The sequence below is a fragment of the Stegodyphus dumicola genome, chromosome 8, assembly GCF_044657685.1.
Source record: "Stegodyphus dumicola isolate Sdum_Otavi_A_Nest chromosome 8, ASM4465768v1".
NCBI classification, from domain to species: domain Eukaryota; kingdom Metazoa; phylum Arthropoda; class Arachnida; order Araneae; family Eresidae; genus Stegodyphus; species Stegodyphus dumicola.
In genome coordinates, this window is record NC_140775.1 from 102,305,769 (window position 1) to 102,328,196 (window position 22,428).

General features: G+C 32.4%; 1 protein-coding gene across 3 annotated transcripts in view; it reads right to left on the bottom strand.

Annotated features, from left to right (window-relative positions):
- The window catches only part of LOC118187370 (3-hydroxyacyl-CoA dehydrogenase type-2-like), a 137,616-nt gene that overhangs the window by 12,051 nt on the left and 103,137 nt on the right, over positions 1-22,428 (bottom strand). For all 3 annotated transcript variants that reach the window (XM_085822190.1, XM_035357581.2, XM_085822191.1), the window contains exon 3: positions 11,458-11,622. In XM_085822190.1, the coding sequence (XP_085678316.1) occupies positions 11,458-11,622 (165 nt within the window). The remainder of the gene's footprint in view (positions 1-11,457; positions 11,623-22,428) is intronic.

Genomic DNA, 22,428 nt, shown 5'->3' on the forward strand with positions numbered 1-22,428 from the left:
AAGATCCAGTCCCTGCTTCCCAAGATCACCCTTTTACTGCAGTGCATGGACAGCAGGTCACTTTCAATTTTAAAAATCTTTAAAGCTCTCTTCTAGTGTTGTTTTGAGGTAACTGACCAGTCTTACTGTCAGAGATCCTTGAAAAGACTGCTTTCACATAACTGCCTGCCTCAAGATAGTCAACAAAGCATAAGAGAGGATCTTCAAGAGAAACCCTATTTCTGCAAGGAAGAAGTTTAGCCGGACACCATTCTCGAATGTGACTTCAAAGAGTTTGAAAATGCCTGTGGAGCCTGTAATCAACGAGATTGTGTGTCTGGGCAAGATTGCTAGAGGTGAACAGAAACAACATCGACAAGCTAGTGGAAAAGCAGAACCAAGAGCTGACCATGAAGACCTTATGAAGCGACAATCTATGTCAAAGCAAGAAGTTGTGGAGGCGATTTTGTCAGAGAAGGAAGGAAGTAATTGCATCAGCAAAGCAACAACTTTGCAGTGAAGAAAGGGAGATGCTGAAAGCATGGGAAACTGTTGCATCATACATTGAGAAGTATCACCCTAATAAGGCAATAGCTATATGCGCTACAAATTTATTTAATGATAAAGCTGCATCTCATTTTAATCATTTTTTGAAGCACAGGCAAAAAAAAAAAAAAAAAAAAAAAAAAGTTTAGATAACTTGTAAAAAAGAATTGTGTATTGTAAAAAAGAATGTATTATAAATAATAAATAACATTATTATATTGATTTCTATGGAAAAGATTGTTTCGCATTACAATTAAGAATTAGGACCACATTATACTCATTAAGCAAGGTTCCACTACATCTAATTTTGTATATATGAAATAAAAATTAATGCAATAAAAAGTTTACTGTGCTTTAGTAAATTAAAAATAAAAAGTTTTGCTTTTTATCTTTACTACTAAAAGTGTAGTTGATCAAAAGCAACTACACTTGTCATGTGTCACTTTCACATGTTTATTAATGATGTACTTCAAGATTTTTCAAAACAAAATTAGGATATAACTAAATAGATATATATATATATTTAACTACTACTTAAAATATATATATATGAGAATTAATGCTTCTGTCAGAATTCATAATTAAATTCCCAGCTATGTCCTTAAAAGTATTTATTAAGAACATCATACTAATTGATAAGATCTCATTGATTGATCACAATTATATGCAGTTATGTTTAGAATTTCACAGTGTCACAATTGATTATAATATCACAGTGATATATTGTACATAATGTATTGTATACATTGATTGTATACATAACAAATGTTTCCTCCCTTTCTTTTACAAAACACTTTCTACCCTCAATGCTGAGAATATTATTTTCATATACTTTCATAATTTTGATTATAGCATCAAGAACAAATGTTCCAAATCAATATTTCATATTTTATAAATGTGATGATATAATATATAAAAAAGAATGCTGCCTTCTAATATGGATGAAGCCAAAAGGCAAAACATAAATATGGTTCTTATTTTAATTGCAGGTAATCAAGTGCTATGGTTTGCATGATACGATGTCACTAAAAAATACCTGTTTAGAGTACACCTTGTTATGAAATGCCTGTAGAGGGTGCTGTACCCTGCCTGTTTCTTCAGTGTAGGATTGGAATTTGTACTAATAAGATGTGCTTAACTATGATTAGTAATGTTTGTAAGGGTTGTTGCTGCCCCTAATAATTAGCAGCAAAATTAATACTATGCACTATTTCAGTAACCTTGTAAATAAATTATTTGTTGTTGTGTTCTAAACTGAGCCTTTCACTGCTTGTTATATACAAACCTGAACCATTGAAGGACACGAAAGTAACAATGTTGATAGTTACAAGTTTTGGATTAGCATAATTTCATATGGTGCATTGGCTGGGAATAGCCGGGACTCTTGGATTACTAAATCATGCCTAGGAGGAAATAAAAGGTAGGCTCTCATTTGATATTTATTTTTTATTCTTGGATGTATTTCTATTGTACAATAATAAAAAAATGGCAGCGTTAGAACAAGCAAAAGCTAAAAGAACAAGAGTTCGAAAATTAACAACCCAGTTAATTAATCAAATTGATGATAAATTAAAATCAGGAGAGGAACTTGATGAGCAGGATTTAAGAGTTGATTACGAACTCTTAATGGAAAGAAAAAACTAACTGAAAGCTCTCAACAGTGAAATCAAAACTTCCATTATAGCTGATTAATTGGAGAAAGAGGTTATGGCAAGTCAGAAATATAAAGCGAAATGATTGAAATACTCAAGTAGAATATTTTGTTACCTTGAAAGCAAAACTAAGATTGAGTCAGCTTCAAGTGATTTGCATTATCAAAGTACGAATGTCTCTTTAAGTGAAAATTTAAGAAATCAATGTTCAGTTAAATTGCCAAAGTTAGTAACTGAAAAATTTTCTGGAGATCTAAAACATTGGCAAAATTTTTGGAATAGCTTCGAAAGTATGATTGATAAAAACGAAAGCATTTCTAAAGTTGAAAAATTTACATATCTTAATCCTTTTTAATTGGTCAAGCTGCCAATTTTGTTTCAAGATTCAAATTATCTAATGATAATTATGACAACTGCATAAAAATTCTGAAAGATAAGTTTGGAAAAGATATCATTATAAATTCCTTTATAAATAAAATACTAAATTTGGAAGAAATAAAAAATTCTTCTAATGTTTCAGGGTTACACAGAATTTATTATGAGCATGAGATCTCTATTCGAAATTTAGAAGTAATAAATCTTACATCAGACCCTTTTGGACATGCCTATTTTGAAATAAAGCTTGCCCCACGATCTAATTTTAGAATTTAACAGACAAAGAGATGACGGCGACGTTGACATCTCTAAATTCATTTTATCCTTAAAGAAGAAGGTCAAATGTCACGAAAGTACTTTACTGGCTTGTGGTGAAAATAAAATGTTTACTAATTATTATAATCAGAAAGCTGTAAATAAAAGACACAACAGAAATACACCCACATCTAGTGCATTTAACACTACAGTACAGCAAGTATGCATCTTCTGTGAGAAACACCACGATTCTTTTAAATGCTGAAAATAGGTAACTGAGAAAATAAATATTCTCAAAGCGCATAATTGATGTTTTAAATGTTTTAATAAATTTCATTTGAAACGTTTTTGCAGAGATAAAAATGTATGTAGTAAATGTAATGGCAAAAATCATCATGAATCTATCTGTTTGAAAGGTAATGAGGAAAAATCAAATTCATGTAATTTATCTGAAAATGAATCAATTGCCACGAGTTCAAGAAAGAAACCTTTAGTGTCGAATGCTAATACTAACACTTTGGTTTCTCAGTGTAATATTTCTGTTTCAAAAAATCCTTTATTACAAAAATGTACTGGTTTAGTTTGCAATGAAAACGAAACTGAAGTTGTTCAAATTCTTCTTGATAAATGTAGTGAAAGATCATTTATTAAAGATACCTTAGTGAGATCTTTCAAATTAGAACCTATCCGAAATGAAAAATCGTCAGTTTTTTCGTTTGGTTTCGTAAAGAGTCCCAGACATAACACGTTAAAAAAAATGAAGCGCTTAGGTTTACATTCAGCAGATCCAAATGTACACAACAATGAAGAATTACAACATGCCGGAATATTAATTGTCACCAACCGATTCTGGGATGTAGTACTTACAAGTCGAAAATGCATAAATAAACACATCCAAGCTGTAAATTCCATTTTTGATTGGCTGTTAGTGGGAAATGAAAAAAATAAACAAAAGGAAGGCAACGAATCCGAATTAGCAGTAATGGTAGGGAATACTTTGGTGTCAGATGATTTAAGAGTGTTTTGGCAACTCGATTCAATGGGAATAATAAATGAGGGGCAAAATGAATTTAATCAAACTGATAATGATCTAATCAGCCATTTTGAAAGAGATATATGGTTTAAAAAAGGGCGATACGAATGTAAACTATTGTGGAAATCTACTATGGAAGAATTAGGAAATAATTTTGATATAGCAAAAAGGCGGTTTGAATTTTTAAAGCGAAAATTACAGAAAACTTCAGAAATATTGCAGAAATATAGGGGAATTATTGAAGAGCAGTTACGGGAGAAAATAGTTGAAGAATGTCCTAATGAAATCAAACTTTCACAGTATTATATGCCACATCGAGCTGTAATTTGTGATTCTGAGACTACTAGTGTCCATGTAGTTTTTTATGCTTTTTCGAACACCAGAAACTTCAAATCCTTAAACGAATGTCTAGAAACTGGTCTGAATTTGAATCCGAAAGTTCTTGATGTGATCTTGAGGTTTCGTTAACCTGAAAATAGCATTTTTTGGGGACATAGAAAAAGCATTTTTTAATGATTAGCATTGCAGAAGAAGATAGGGATTACTTTAGATTTCTTTGGTTTGGGAATGATGGGAAATCATGTAATATTATGCACATGTGTCGGGTTCCGTTCAGAACAGTGGTTAGTCCTTTTCTGTTGGCTGCCACAATAAAATATCACATTAAAGGGTATAAAGAGGACCATCCTGAGAGTTTTCAAATGCTTTATTCTTCTACTTATGTTGATGACTTATTTGATAGAGGTAAAACTGTAGAAGATGCATACCAATTGTTTGTAGATGCTGTAAATATTTTTTGGGATGCAGGTAGGAATTTGAGAAAACTGAAATCAAATTCAGATGAATTAAATACATTATGGATGAAGTCAAATATTAAAGGGGAAGATGATTTCAATAAAGAAACTAAATTTTGGGACATGATTTGGGATCCTAGTAGCGATATAATAAAGATAAACATGAAACCAGTTCAAGAGTCAATTGGAAATGGTGAAGACGACATAAAAAGACTGATTTTGAGAAAAACAAAAGATTGATTTTGAGACTGATTTGTCGCCAAAGTATTTAACCCTATTGGATATTTGCAACCATTTATAGTTCGGGTTAAGATCATGTTACAAGACATTTGTCTTCTGGGTTTAGAGTGGGATTCTGCACTTCTGATATCAAGAACAGGTGGATGAACTGGTGTGCAGAAATGAAATGTTTAAAAACCCCTGATTTCTCCAGAAAATTCTTTCACAACATTAATAACACACAGCTCAGCATTCATATATTTTGTGATGTGACACCTAGAGCTTTTGGAGCAGCGGCATATTTTAGATACGCTGATAAAAATAAGGAAATTAAAACCAGTTTCATAATGACAAAAAGCAGAATAGCTCCCCTCAAATCTTTAACCCTCCCTAGATGTAAGCTAATGGGAGCTGCTTTAGCTGCTTTCTTAGCTAAATATTTAAAACACGCCTTGCCTACATTAAGCAACAATATTATCTTTTGGAGTGACTCCCAAATAACACTGCATTGGATAAGGAAATCACCAAATGTCTGGAAGGCATTTGTCAGCAACTGTGTAGTAGAAATCCAGGCAATCTGCAGCGCTAACCAGTGGTACCATTGCAATGGCAAGGAAAACCCTGCAGATCTATTGTCTCTAGGGGAACGACTGAGACCATCATCTTCAGTTCGTTGTGGCAAAACGGACCAAGTTGGCTTCTCCAGCCTGAAAATTTGTGTCTGAAAGACATTGTGAACCATTAGCCGCTTCTGAAATAATAAATGCTGACAAATATTGGATTAAAAACACTCAATTTTAATGTTTCGAATAGGAAATCCTCGATTTATCTCAAGGAAAGTCAGTTGACAAAGGGTCCAGCATTTACCCATTGAATCCTCAGCTCGATGAATATAGCCTTTTATGGTTAAAGGGCAGAATACAATTTGCAGACTGTCTGGAATCTGCCAAGCATTCATGGGCACTTCCATCAAAGTGTCGATACATCGATCTGTTAATTTTCAATGCACATGAAAGAGTATTTCATTCCAAAGTGGACTCAACTCTGACGCACCTGCGCAAAAATTTTGGTTTGTCAATGGCAGACAGCGAATTAAATCCTTGTTGAGCAAATGCATGATTTTCAAAAGGTATAATGTTCATCCTGGAGTTCAAGACGTAGCTCCACTTCCTCCAGATCGAATTCTTCAGTCACCACCGTTCGCTGTAACTGGATTGGACTATGCTGGACACTTTTCTCTAAAGAGAGCAATAATAAACATTACCTTTTAGTATTTACTTGTGCAGTAACTCGTGCTATCCATTTAGAACTGGTACCTTCCATGACTACGGAAGCATTCTTATTAGCCTTTAGAAGATTTATGGCGCGATGAGAACTGTGTTTAATTATATACACTGATAATGCAAAATCATTCAAGCGCGAGACACTGAACTAAAAAAACTGTGGAACTGTATTTCTGATCCTTCTATAAAGAATGTCTTCTCTGCTTACAATATTCATCAGAAATATATAATTGAAAGGGGAGCATGGTGGGAAGGATTTTGGGAGAGAATGATCAGGATGATCAAAACAAGTTTTAGAAAAATTGTTGGCCATTCATCGCTCTCTCTCAATGAACTAGAAACAGAGTTTGTTGAGATTGAAGCCATGATCAATTCTAGGCCCATTACTTACTTAAATAAAGAACCCCTCAGAACCCTCTCCACTCAGTCCTGCACACTTTTTGATAGATAGACATTTGCTATCCCTTCCTCCAACTAGAATATCTAAGGATGATTTATCAGGATCGACAAAATCCATTGTGAAAAAATTCAAACATCAGCAGAATATACAAGGTTGTTCAATAAGTTCGCGGAGCGCCATCTATTCGTCAATATTAGACGTAAAACTTCCACGCCATTTTCACATTTGTTGTTTCTTAGGAACACGTCAAAAGTTTCATTTCGATCTGTTAATTTATTCATTGTTTAACTGCCATTTATATCTAATGTGTTGTGCCTTTTTTCAGGTATGGATAAAATTGAGCAACGTGCAGTTATCAAATTCTTTGTAAAGAAAGGTTTACAGGCAATGGAAATCCATACCGAAATGGCAAATGCGTTGGGTGAATCTGCTCCTTCAAAAACAATGGTTTGCAAGTGGGCTAGTTTACTCAAAAGTGGTCGTACCAGCCTTGAAGACGATCTGCGAGAGGGAGTCCAAAAACTGCATCAACACCGGAAATCATCGGAAAAATACAAAATATGGTATCGGAAGACCGTCGATTGACTGAAAGAGATTTAACAGAGGCTTTAGGCAGGCACTTCATTGGGCACAGCGAGCAATATTTTGAGTGTTAATTTGGATTTCAAAAAACTCTGTGCAAAATGGGTGCCACATACTCTAACGATACAGCAAAAACACATTCGGATGCGACTTTGCCAGCAACATTTGGAGCGTTTTAAGAAGAATAAAAGCAACTTTATCCGTCGATTTATCATAATGGATGAGACTTAGGTCTACCATCATGATCCTGAATCAAAACAGGAGGCTAAGGAGTGGTGTGAACCCGGCTCTTCGGCACCGAAGCGAGTTCGTGTGCAAAAATCAGCCAAGAAGGTGTTAACATCAGTTTTTTGGGATGAGAAAGGAATTTTGTTTATAGATTACCTTCAAACTGGCAAAACAATTAATTCGGATTATTATTGTAACCTTTTGAATCAATTAGATGAAAAAATTCGTGAAAGAAGACCCAGATTACAGAAGAAGAAAATCATTTTCCACCAAAATAACACACCTGTGCACACAGCTCAAAAAACCATTGCTAAAATAACTGAATTGAAGTACGAATTGTTGCAACATCCAGCCTATTCGCCAGATTTAGCTCCCTCCGACTTCTGGCTCTTCCCACACCTCAAACAATATCTCCGTAGAAAACGATTTTCTTCAAACGAAGAGGTAATAGCTGCCATGGAGGGATATTTTACAGAGCTGCCGAAAAACCACTACAGTCAAGGGATCCATAAATTAGAAGACTGTTGGAATAAGTGTATTGAAGTTGAGGGAAACTACGTTGAAAAATAAAGTCATTTTTACAAATAAAAATTGGTTTCTTCATTTCCGTTCCGCGAACTTATTGAACAACCTGGTATTAAATACTTTTTGGAAATGCTGGCAAAAAGGTTATTTATTAAATTTAAGATCTGTTAATATATGCCAACAAAATTCAAAGGCAACTGAATTCAGACCAAATGACATAGTATTAATCTATGAAGAACGCTACCCTAGAAATATGTGGTCTCTAGGTAGAATCATAGAGATTTTCCCAGGAAGGGACAGCAAAGTTCGCTCATGTGCAATCAAAACTGGCACTGGACAAATAAGAAGGTCAGTTCAGTTAATTTACAATTTAGAGCTCAATGAATGAGAAGCAAAATTTGAAAATCAAAAATATATTATTCATAAGATTAAAACTTTCCCTTGTTTTTCATTATTGTATTCTTTTAATTGTTGTGTGCTAATAGTATATTTATTTCCCTGTTCTTTGTATTAATAGTTTACTCAAGAAACCTTTGTATGGAAAACTTGTTTAGAAGATCATATGTAAAAATATGGTAATTACTTTATTGCAATGTAATAGTATTGTTATAAACTCTATGTTAATAGTTTAGGTGGGGAGTGTTATGAAACATTTGTAGAGGACACTGTACCCCACCTGTTTCTTCAGTGCAGGATTGGAATTTGTACTAATCAGATCTGCTTAACTATGAGTAAGAATGTTTGTAAGGGAGTTGCTGGCCCTAATAATTAGTGGTAAAATTAATACTATGCTCTATTTCAGTAACTTTGTAAATAAATTATTTGTTGTTGTGTTCTAAACTGAGCCTTTCATCACCTGTTATATACAAACCTGAACCACTGAAGGACACGAAAGTAACAATGTGGATAGTTACAAGTTTTGGATTAGCATAATTTCATACACCTATAAAAAGTAATTTATATCAACTTTTGAATTCCAATTTCAATCTGCTTTAATAACATATAAAAATGTGAGGAGGAAAAGGAAGATTTCTGTGCAAAACCTTTGGGTATGTTCTTTTGAAGATACCCTTTATTATATCTAGTTCTCCAACAGAAACATTTTATGCATACAATTCTTCCAAATATTTCATAATGATTATTTTTACAATAAAATATGTGTTTTTCTTAAAATAATAACTGGCTTTAGAATTGGTGCTTCTTTGATACTTCTTTAAGGTTACAATTATTTGATCATGGTAAAACATGGAGTGGATAATTACCTTAATTTATATTAGAAAAAGCAATTAATTAAATATTTTACTCATCTTAAGCTAAATTGAAGTATTATATATAAAAAAATTAAATATATTGCTTTAAATGACTGACTTTCATTGTGGGTGCCAAATAAAAAAAAATAAATTTAAACTCTTAAACTGTGTGGTAGTGAGAGGAACTGTAGTTTGATTCAAGATAATAGAAAATCAATAATTATGTAACTTTAAAGTAAATTAACTCATTCAAGATTTAATTTCAATATAAAAGATACCCCAATTCCTTTTTTTAAATAATCAAAATCATTTAAGAACACTTCAGTTTCCATTAATTAAAATATGAAATTCCATTTCTACCAAATAATTAAGATAAAATGACATTCCCTTAATAGGTTTGGTTTTATTAGATTACGGAAAAGCACTCGAGGGCTATTTGCTTTCCCTTAATAAGAAAAGCTATTGCATAAGAAAATAATTCAAAGACAACCCACAGGACTTAGTTAAAAATATTACTGTTAGTAAATCTCAGCAAAATCAGCCATTCCTTATGATTTTCCAAGGTTTTAATCCATCAGTCTCTGAAGGTAAAGAAAAAGAAAAAAAAAAAAAAAAAAAAAAAAGAGAGAGAGAGAGAGATACCCAAAACCAAAGATGCACCTGAGAATTGATTCTTAATCAGCCACACCAAACAAGAGTAGACCGAAAGAAAATGAAGAACACTGAGCGAAAAGTGATCTTTTCTGAAGAAAATATGACGCCTCAATTCCATACTCTTAATAAGACAAAATTGAAATTCTTCCCCTTTCTCTCTTTGGCGAGAATCATCCTTTTTCTCGATAACCAACATAACACTTTCATTTTCCTTTGGCACTGATGACTAAAATACTAGGACAGAGATAGTTTCAGCCTGAAAATGCCGAACTCAGGCAAGAATGCATATTTTTACAGTGGTCAGGAAGAATCTTAATAGGCATCTTCAGGCAATCTCACAGGTCACCTGGCTATGGATGTCCTGCTTCTCCTTTCTTACACTCTAGAAATTTCAGCCAAATCTGATTTTAAAAGCTGAGCAACCTCTAAGGAAAGTTATGTCACTTCGCCCACCTAAATTTTACAGGTTGGAATAGAAAAATTTTAATTATATTTTGAGCAACCAGATGAATTTACATTTTTCTTTTTATTCCCCAACACCAATCAAAATAAAAATGCTTTTAACAGTTCATTTTTGACCACCTGCAACCCTGCATCACTAGATGCATAAGAACAAATTTCAACCCCTTATCTTCCGAAGAGAGAAGATTCTTATTTTTCGTCTTTAACTGTCAGACAACAAAAACCCAAATTTCATGAATTCTATTAATACTTTAAGAAGTTAAAAATTGATTACTTCATTAACATACAAAATTGATGTGACTTCTAAAAATTTATAAATAATTTGATTAGCACAAATTGCTTTAATTCAAAGAATGACAGGAAAAGATGAGCATAAAACTCTAAATTAGTTCTACTTCAAAACATAATCAATATTCACTTTAAAAACATAAACTAAAACAAGCAATTGAATATACATTCCAAAAACACATATTTATAGAGGTCTACCAGCTACGAGATTACGGCATCCATGTTACAAAGCTAATCAATTTAGCCAAAGTTATAATTTTATTTAATTTTATATATATATATATATATATAGTGTTATATATATAAAATATGTAACATTACAAGTTGTGAAAAACATAGAAATCCAATGCACTTGCATTTTTATTATACAGGAAGTGAACCTCATAATGAATTGCCAATGCTTTTAACCTTAGTTATTATTACTCACCTACTTAAGGTTTTTGGACTACATTAATCTTACATTATACCTTGTTAATATAACTTACATTAATTGCTACTCTGGCAGCATTTCGCACAAAATCATATTTAATATGCAGAATAATATCAATATGAAAGTAAAAATGTTTTTATCTCGGAAGAAAGCAGCATTGTCAGCATATAACTATTAGTTAATAAGATCAGAGATTTTTAAGGATGCTTAAGAGATAACAGAGGTCAGTCATTTTTAACAAATAATACTGAAAATAAAAGTGATATGTAACCATATAAAAACATATTTAAGAGGCATTAATAAATATATTTAAAGCTTACATAATGATGAATTTTCTAGCAGACAATGAATACTGATGTCTAACAAAGTATTCAAGCACTTAACAATTAATTTTCAGTTCAAAACTAATTGTTAACATTAATCTTAATATTGAGCAATTTAAGATGAAGTAGCTTCTGCTTTTCAATTTTTTTTTCCCAGAAAATATAAACTTTTAACTCACTTTCATTATTTTTTCCATATCTGCTAATCTGTGGGGTCTGTCCTGAAGGAAATTATAAATCTTGAAAGCAACACTAAGTCCAGCACAATTAACAACTACATCTAACTTTTTAAAATTGGATTTCACTGCTTCTAAAGTACTTTTTACATCGAACTCAGATGAAACCTACAAAATATTAAAATTAAATTAAAACATGATTCATTAAAAGCATAAATATTCAGATCAATGATGTGTCATGGTTTTTACTTAAAAGAACTAGGTGTGAAGAAAAATTATAATCCTCTGTAAGACGACGATGCAGGGACAGCACTGTTGTCATCTTAGAGAGGTGAAATTCAGTACTAGTGTTTATGTTCATAGAAATACTGGTTGCTTTCAGAAGTGATCACCTTAAAGAGGTGGTCATCATAACAGGGTTTATTGTATTTTAAATATGAAAACGAATGATACATTTTAAAGACTAATGAGTACAATAATGGTTAAAATGCTTTGATGGATTTATGAAAGCTGAATAAAGATAGAAAGTCAAAATGATCTTACCATAACAAGTATTTTTTAACCCACTGGATGTCATCAAAATAAATAATTAGTTAAAAATATATTATCTAAAAGAACATGAGCTCAGCAAAACAGATTACTTTTTATTTTGCACATCATTAATCATTTTGAAATTATATAATATTCCACTTTGGAATAACAGGTACAATATTTCTACAAAAGCCAATATGTGGAGAAGAACTATGTTTTGGCATTATTTTTATTTCTTGAAAATATATTAATCCAAAAAACTGAATACACAAGTGATGAAGATTGCAGGGTTGTAACATTGAATTATGATGAGGGTGTTGTCACAAAACATCATTAAAGATTGATAGTGTATGCTTCATATTAGTTTTGTGAGCGAGAACTAGCTCCTTTTCCATAGTTTAAGCCTGGAATTACTGCATCAATATATTTTACTTTGCATAGTTTCATGTATGATAAGAATGCTTTTACATACTAAAAGTTAAATAAATTTTGCTTATGGTACGAAAATTAAAATTTCTTACAACCTAGTGCCAGTAGTTGATGCCATATCTAGGGCAGTTAGCCGAACAGGTGAAAGTCAATTAGTTCTTTCTTGCATAGAACTGAGACCCAAGCCCTTCCCATTCCTGTGAAAATCCGATAACACTTATATTGTGAAAAGACATAAAATTATGTTTCTTTTAATGCTTCTGAATATTAGTAAAAATATATTTGAAAGTGTAAATGTATAAAACGTTACGAAACTAGTTTAGTCTACCTAGTTCACTCAAATCACACCACTTCTTCAAACATGTATGAAAGTAAAAAAGAGATACATTCTTCAAGAGACAAATGTTTTTTTAAACATTTAGATACATAATTTTACAATGTTCAACAAGATTTTGGAACAATGCAATACGTATAAGAGTGGACACACAATCAATGGATTGTCTTGAAAATATGAATTAGAATATGAAACACAAAGGGTAAAAATCTTTTAAAATTCAATTTAGGTAAATTTATGCATAACTGCCAATTTTACAGGAACAATTTAGTTTAAAAAACAGATTCTTTTAATGGAAAAAGTAACAAAAATAATTCTATCTATTGCTTTGTTAAAAAAAAAAAAAAGTATGTCAACTATAGATAATGCTTATTTAGAAGATGTTCTGTAGTATCAATAAATAATTTCTTAAACTCTTTTCACATTTAATACAGAAACACAGTTTAGCAACATTAGAAATTCAACAAATAAAGCAGAGTTATTCTGGCAAAGATTTTCAAGATGCAGAACACTGACATCATTTAAAAAATGAGCTCAAATATTTTACAAAGATGAACTTCTTTAAGTATTGATTTTTAACAAATGCATGAATAATAATAAAAATGGAGAAATATGATGATAAGTTTGTAATTATGAAACAACTTAGGACAATATTTGGCATTTTTTACAAATGAAAAGGTAAAAACTACTAATCAGGTGCATTTGGGTAATTTCCGTGATGTTTTTTAATCACACTCCCATACTATTAATATTTATTGCAAGTAGTCAGAGATTATCAATAAAGCTAAAGAAACATACTTTAAAAATTTAAAATACAAACTTAAAAATTTACTTTAAATTTTTAAAATATGAACTATCATAAAGTCTTCTCCAATCTTCTCCCAATCTGATCTGCTTCTGCTTAAAAAAAAACCATCTCAGCAATGTGACAGTGGTGGTCTTTCAAACGTATCTCATCATTGCTCCTTTTAGAGATTTTACGCTAAAATACAGCAGTCCTGCAGAAATTTTCTCTCAGTTTCTTCCATTGCTGAAATATTTCACAAGCAATATTTTAAAACTGAGGCTAAAAATATCAGAATGTATTTAATCCATTGTAGCTTGGAATACCATAAAAAGAACATACTAGAAAAATTGTGGCACTGGTTGCCTGAAGAATAGTTACCCCCATGATTATCAGAGTTTGACAATCCTAAAAATTTGGCAATGTCTACTAAGATGATTGCAATAATACATAGGTACTACGATGATCACATATGCACAGTTTAGCCGAAAGGCGTGCAACGCTTCTCTCTCATACTGATAATATTTACATGAAATACAAGTCCTACATTTTAGATAAGTTTAATAATTTAAACAAATATTTTCAAAATATATAAAAATGGATATCAATATTAAAGTAAAAATTCAGTCTTTTGGGGGTCTTAACTATGCATCTCATTCTGGTAATCACTGGTACAGGACTTCCATTTTCATGGTCAGATATTGAAAACTTATATTTGACTGAAATGAGAACCCTTTTTAAGAAGGTGATAGGATTACAGACATATATTTCTAATGGGTACAAACGTTGAATTGGTTTAAGAATCTGCCCATGTGTTGTTCGAAGTTCAACACTATCTTTGTCTGGTATGATCTTGATCATTTTCCCAAGAGGCCAATTGATCCTGTTGTTTTAATTAAAATAATATCACCAACATTTATTAGAAATGCTCTTTTAATCTTTGATTTTTGAATAAGAGCTCCTTGATATTTACTTCAAAATCTTTTCCTCAAGTTGTCTTGCAAATATTGTCTTTACCTTACCCTTCTGTTTAAACTCTTATGATCTGCTGCATAACAAACTGGAGTTTCACATGCTTGGATTTCTTGCAAAAAATATTGCAGGACTCAAAGGAACAGGCTCGTTGTTCTCTGTGAGTAAGTTAACAGATGAGACTTGATAACTGCTTCACAGTCACCCAACATTGTTGCCATTTCCTCATATGTTAATCAAGCATGACCTAATACTTTTTTTAATAATTGTTTAAGTACAGCGTGTTTCAAAAAGAATACACATATTTCGAATGCATACATTTATTAAACTGTATGGCATACAAATATGAAACTTTACACACATATGTACGAACCTCTCAAGTTCAGATTACAGATGTTTCAATATGTCCTCCATCAGCGACACGAACAATATCAGATCGATACTCAAATTCCCCCCCCCCATACGCGGGTAAGCATGTTCGTCGTCACTGATGTTATGACAGTACAGATCCGGTTCTTCACCTCTTTTAGGTTCTGTGGGAGTGGTGGTACATAAACATTGTCTTTAATGAAACCAAATAAGGAAGAAGTCAAGGGTGTCAAATCCGTTGACTGTGGAGTCCAGCTGAGACATGCTAAGACTCCAGCAATTTGACGACCAATCCAACAGTTTGGTAGAGTTTAATTCAGATAATCATGCACTTGGCGACACCAGAGAGGGAGTGCTTCATCTTGTTGAAAAATGAAGCTGTCTTTGTGCAGCCTTGGAAACAACCAGTTTTGTAACACAGCAAGATACTGCTGACCGTTAATCATGTTTCCATCAAAGAAGAATGGGCCGTAAACAGATGATCAGGACATTGCACAAAACACATTGATTTTGGGCGAATCTCGTACATGTTCAATGGCTGCAAGCGAGTTCTGTATGCCCCAAATTTGAACATTGTGTTTGTTTACATGACCACTAACATGAAAAGTTGCTTTATCACTGAATACGATGCTTTGTGCAAAACTACTATATCATTGTCAATAGCATCAATAATTTCATTACAAAATGTCACACGTTTACGTTTGTCATCAGGACGCAAAGCCTATAACAAATGTAACTTGTACGGCTTCATAACCAACTGATGTCTGAAAATATGCCAAATTGTTGTTGTAGGCAGTTGTAACTCCTGACCGGCACGATAAGTTGATTGTGAAGGACTACGTTGGAAAGCAGTTTGAATTCATGCAATATTTTCATCGGGAACACAAGGGCAACCAGGACTCTTTTCTTTACATACACATCCTGTATTTACAAATTGTCGATACCATCTGCGAATATTCCACCCATTCGGAGGATCACTTTGGTATCTCAACTTGAAACATCTTTGCACTGTAATCAGGGAATTGCACTTCACAAACTTGAAAACACAAAATGATTTCTGCTGCGGAGTAGCCATTTTAAACATGTGACAGTTACCACGCAAAACAGAAGACAACTGACATCTAGCAGCTATTAATATAAACTAGACTACGTAAGTTTCGCCAATAGCCGAGCCGAGGTGCAGTGATCGATAGTTTGGACAAGATAACACTTTGTAATATGTATATTCTTTTTGAAACACAGTGTATTTCTATCAATTTCTCCCACCAACTACCCTACCATCAGGCAGTAGATGCATTAAATTTCCAATCTATTTAGTAAATAAATGTATCGGCAGCGATATAATTTCAATCTAAACTTTGAAACAAGCTTTAAGCTCTTAGTTAGTGCCATTATTGCAGTAGATAATTTGTCATTTCCTTCTTTGAGCTATGAATCTATGTACAGCTAAAAAGAAGGCTTCAGTTGAGAGTGAAGTTACTAACTGAAGGTGTATGGGTCAATAGATAGCACAAGTAAACAGGCAAATTTCTGATTTCATCTCAGGAGTACTAAGCCAGCAAGGTATTTTCCACAAACTTCAAAAACAGAAGCTTCACATACTCTATTCTCTGGCAAAGGTGCAGTGACAATATCTAATTTCTTAGAAGAATACCTTTTAAATTTCACACACTTTAAAACACTGTATCATGTTATTCTTCTACCATCCAGAATCTCTCTCTCTCAGTATGTTTATCAGAATCTGAGTTTCTGCACAGGAATGTTTCACATGATGATAAAACATTAATCTTTTAATGACCTCATGATGCAATGGAAGAACTGCTGGCATTTTGAAATCTTCACTGTCTTGTTCACTTACTAATTTGTACTTTACCCTGATAATATCATTTTCATCTCTAAAAGCTCTCAAGTCTTTGAACCTCTTATCCCATTCATTTAGAAAGCCTTCAACTTAATGACTTTGCCTTCAGCTTCTAAAATTTCTCTGGAATCCAGGTGGCTATTCTTCCATGCAAGTTTCGGGATACAACAGTTTTTTGAAAATCCAATAATACAGGCAATAAGATTAACAATTTTGCTATACTTTGAAAAATACTTTTAATACCAATTAATGGTATTACAGTCTGAATTTGCTATCATCACACAATTTGTAACTGATGAAGTCGCAGACCGTTTTTTGATCTCTGGCAGTTACTTCTTCGTTCGTATCAAAATTATCATTTAGCCATTCTTCACAACAGAAATACAACCAGTGGGGCCCTTAACACCATTCCAATTTTAGTAAATATTGTGTCGATTCATCTCTACTGTGTAAATCAGCTGAATTTTTTTACACCAGGTATATGTTTCCAAATGTCATTATCAGTTAATTCTCTGATTTCTTTAACTCTATTACATACAAAAGTATGATCCATGCTAAAACTGTAGATGAGTCTTCAAAGACAAACTTCATTATATTTCAGATCAGCTAGTACAGAAACAGACAGACAAGATGCAATAACAACAGCAAGTAACTTGAAGTCTAGAAATGCTAAACTTCTTTACCTATACGAAGCAATTGTATTTATGGTTTGCAAACATCAAACTTTAACATCAGTATTTGCCTCTGTTTGCAAAAATACTACAACTGTATATGTGCCTTTGCTGGCAAAACAGAAAAGTGTACAGAACAATGCTGTTTCTCGTTTCCAATAAATCTTAGCAAATGTATGTTGGTCAAATGAACAAGATTTTTTATCTATTTTAAAAAGCTGATTTGATTTCAGAATCTACTTTGTCATTCCATGTTAATTTCATTTTTAGGATCTGTATGCACCTTCTCTCTAAGTTCTTTTTTTTTTTTTTTTTTTTCTGTTACATCAAGTATTCAGATCTGACCCACATTTAACATTAGTAGCACAACTCTCACTCTAAAAACTCTTAAGAAGTTTCTGAATAATACTTTCAGGATATGATAAATTACCAGATCATATTTCTTTTCAGATAATTTGCAGATGGTAGTAAATGGTAGAAACTAAAAGAATGGGCTGTATGACTCTCCGATACTTTTCCGTTTTGCTGGTGCAGGCGATAAAGCCGCCACTAATGGTACAACTGATGCCAAAAGGAATATCCTCACTGGTAACCTTTTATGCCTCATTTTCAAAACAAGTCGCAGCCATTTCTTATCAGATTGATTGGTTCTTTCAATGCTGGCATAGAATTACATAGAATTTTTACCTTGTAGTAAAATTTTAAGGCCATTCGTGGTAATTAAGTCAATTAGAATGCAATCACACCGTTCACCCGAAGACAAAAATATAGAAAAGGCAAAGTCAAGGGTTAAATTCATCAATTCTAATGAGAATACACTAGTGAAGTAAAGCACTGTGGTTTTACATAATTTCTGAGTAAGCTATTCGTATGAATTGAAATAATTCTTGCATTTAAACTTGTATTCCAAATTAAGATTTAACTTAGAATTAATGTAGATAATTAGATTTTTGTAGCGTAGTTTACATGAGATGAGATCACTTGGGGTCAAGTGATATGAACTGGCGAATCAGCTTGTTGAACCATGAAAAACTAATGTCTTTTTACAAATTTATTGTCTTTATTTATTGGATTTTTACAAAATTTTAAACGAGATTAAAATGTATATGCTTCCAAAATAAAAAATTCTTAGAACTAACATTTGTTAAAAATCTTTTTTTTATGTGTATACCATATGTTGTCGCCAATAAAGACTGCTTGGCGAGATTTGTGCCGGCAAAACGGAAAAGTACCGACACTCCTATTATACTACTTGAGAGTGTCTATACTCATTTGTATCTTCACTGCTGCAATGCCATAAAAAACATAGATAATGTTTATCAATAGGTAAACTACTTATTTGTAAGAAAGCTTCACATATATCAGCAATAACAGTTATTCTTTGGGCACGAAAATAGTTCAAGCTACATGGAATCAATAAGATTCTTTCCTTTATCTAGGCAGTCTTTAAGGCGAGGTGATTCTTTTACCTTAGCAAACACATCAAAAACTGGTCTAGATTTTACTCGTACTGTTTTCTTTGATAACTGGACAATGTGGTAAGTAATGTACCGGAACATTTTGCTTCACTCCAATTTCTTTTATAACTCCTTCCTTCAGCCAACTTTTAAACACTTCCTTGTATTCTTCATACAGAAATTGTGATTTCAGACATTTTACTGTTGTACTGAGCCTCTAGGATAAATGCACAACAAAATGATTATTTTCTACACTAAGAGTTCTTAAAAAATGCTTTCTAGTAGCTCATGGAGCTCTGCTCTTGTTTTCTACACAGAAGGATAATTAATGCCAAGAGTCCATAACTGTGAAATTGATTCATTCAGTGATAATAAGCAGATAATTATTAACAATGTACTACTCTCTTCTTATAAAGCATTTGCCATTCGACCCATCAAGGTCCATCCCAGTTTAGTCTCAGTTGCTAAGAGTTCACATGATTTACCTTATAACCATCAGTCGTGAATTTACCCGACACGTCAACACTAATGAGTACCTTAATCGGACTTTGATTGCTATTATCAACAGCAATATTATTATCAAAAATTTCTTGTGCACAAAATTTATGGGCTGAAGATGGCACAATCTCGTAGATAGCAGGCTAACTAAAAACTTTAAAATTACAATTGTAAGCTCCATCAATACTGATTAAAAACAATGCGACACGCGTGTTTACACACTCCTGAGCTATTACCCCCCCCAAAAATGAATGTTGAGGGCATTCAGAACTTTGAGCTCAATATACCATCCTTTTAGCAAGGCAGATCAAATAGAGTTGTCCCTGACATTTCTGTTTTTTTTTTTTTTTTTTTTTTTTTTTTTTTTAAAGGCAAATCACCTACTTTTTTTAGAAACATTTCAACATAACAAAATGTGATGTTTTTTATCACAATATGATCACCATACCTTCAAATTACACTGGCGGACATGATACTCTGGCTTTAAACATAAGAATCAACAGGAAGATTTTCTACTGAATTCTCTCTTTTTTTCAGTGTCATCTTTCTAGTTTTAATACAGTTTTCAGAACTGTTAAAGTTTGAACAAAATACATATTGTATCTGTCCTCTGGAAGAAGTTAAAAGATCAGTTGTACTTGCAAACTTTTCATTGGGGTTAAATTTGTTGTTACCTTTAAAATTCAATTTTGTTTTCAAAAAATTAAAGTTCTTTGTGATGCAATATTTATTCTTTCTTCTGCCGCAACCTCATCTTGGAGAAATCCTAAAATAGAATCTAAATCTTCCACTACTGTAAGACTTTTTTCCTCTTCTGTATTACCTTCACACATCCTATGATTTGTTACTCAGTAGTGCTCCCCTGCTCTTAAACTTTCTTCTGGTAATGAAGACTTTACTAAGTAAAACAGCATGGACGCATATTTATTTCTGGTAACTCCAAGAATTCCCAACTAAAGTAATTTCGTTTCTAATAACTCATAAAGTTTTCTCAACAATTTATTCTCAGTTTTCTGTTTTTGAATAACTAATGTTAACAAATCTCTAACATACACTTGAATTATTAATTCTTCATTTCCATAAATTTTGGATCTACTTAACTACCTTTCTATAGCTGGTACTTGGCGCGAAAGAAAACTTTTTCTACTATGCTTTCTCCATAGTTTGACACAAATAAGAAAATTTATTGTAGAAATCTAAATCTCGATCTTCACTTTTTTTTTTTTAATTGTTCCCCCAAAAACATAGCCAATTCCTATCCTCTCCATTAAATGTAGGCAGTTGAATTTTGGAATATCTCAATAAGGAAGTTTTTACTGGAACATCGAAACAAGGAAACGAACTTTCTCTGTCTGGTGCTATTAACTGCTTCAGTTTTTGTTCTAAAATATACCAGCAATCAATACAACTCTCTGATTCATCTATTTCTGCCTCAAGTAAATTTTCATCAATATCCTCAACAAACAGTTGTTGGCTAACTTTTCTATCACAGTCTATCACCAATTTAGCCTTTTCTTCAATTAGTTTTAACTTCGTGATTTTATTTAAACATCTAATTTTTCTTCGTCTCTCTCAAATTCATTACAAGCCTTTGCAAATAATTTCCAATGCTGTATTCTGTTTTTCTTTAAAACTTCTATGTTTGATAACTTACATATTCCTTTTCCTCAGTATTTAATCTATATTTAAGCTTCAACTTAATTAAAAATGAAAAATAAAATATTCCATTACATAAAAGAGAAACAAAATCTTCACTTATTTAAAACCAATCCATTTATCCTTTTCCGTATTGGTTTCAATTCATAAAAATCTTCTCACCAAATACAGCATCTCCAAACAAACAGAATAAGAAATAACTCGCAGTTGCATCCTGTCACAGACAACATATGTGTTGCAGACATCAATTGCAATGAAAGAAATAATCCACTCAAATAACAAAGTTTGAATCTGAAGACAATTTTTGTAAAACAGTTTTCCCCCCCCCCCTTCTTTTTCACTGGCTCGACAGCGCAGTATGGACTCTGGCCTTTTCCGGAAGTCTTCTCCAGGTATCTTTGCTTTTGGTAACTATTTTTTAGTTTTTAACCTTTAGAGTGCTTAGGTCATTTTCAAAAGAATTGATCCATTTCACCAGGACCCTACTCTGAGGTCTGCTTCTCAACAGCTTTGCCAGAAAGATTGTCTTACAACATTGATCTTCATGCATTCTGGCCAGGACAGATCTTTTGAGACTCTTGTAAAGAAGTAATTTAGTTCTTAACTTGAAGAAACCGGATTCTAATAGCTGTTCAGGACATAAAAAATCTACTTGCAACAGAGATTCTTTTAAGTATTTCAGAAGTTATCTTATTTTTACTATTCATCTCCACTCCCAGATAAGTGAAGCTGTAGACTTTTTCAAATCTACAGCATCAAATTTCTAAATGACTAAGGGGTAAGTCAGATTTTAAACAAAGCATATATTTAATTTTATTTTCATTGAGGTTAAATCTCTGTGCACTTTTCCCTATGATATGAATGCCTGTTTAAGAGCAGGAATACAACAGTATGGGCAACAATGCAAATATCATCTGCATAAGCCAGCAATTGAAAAGTCTTATTTAAAAGTATTCCCTCTAGTTTTCGAGTGCAATATTAAACAGGAGGCCATGCCGAAGCATCCCCCTATCTCACTCCATTCTTGACCTCAAGTTGTTCTGTAAAGTAACCTTGTAAACAAATTTGTATCTTGGCTATAAAGCCAAATGAATACATGTCTGGACAAGTACAAATATCTAAACCATGATCAAGACAAAAAATGGATAGATAAAAACAAAATACTTAAACAGAAACGTTCAATGAAAAGCGAAATTTTCTTGAATCAAATATTTCTGTTAGAATTCTTAAAATTAGTCAAATTATGAACAATAAATCTAATTTGTACTCATTTTTTAAACTAGTTTTAAAATATCAGGAAATACCCAGATGATTTCTTATTTAATTTAGATCAGGGGTTCTCAACTGGTGGTACGCAAAGAAGCAAAGTATTTTTAACTATTAAATTAAAAAATTAAAACCCCAACATCCTG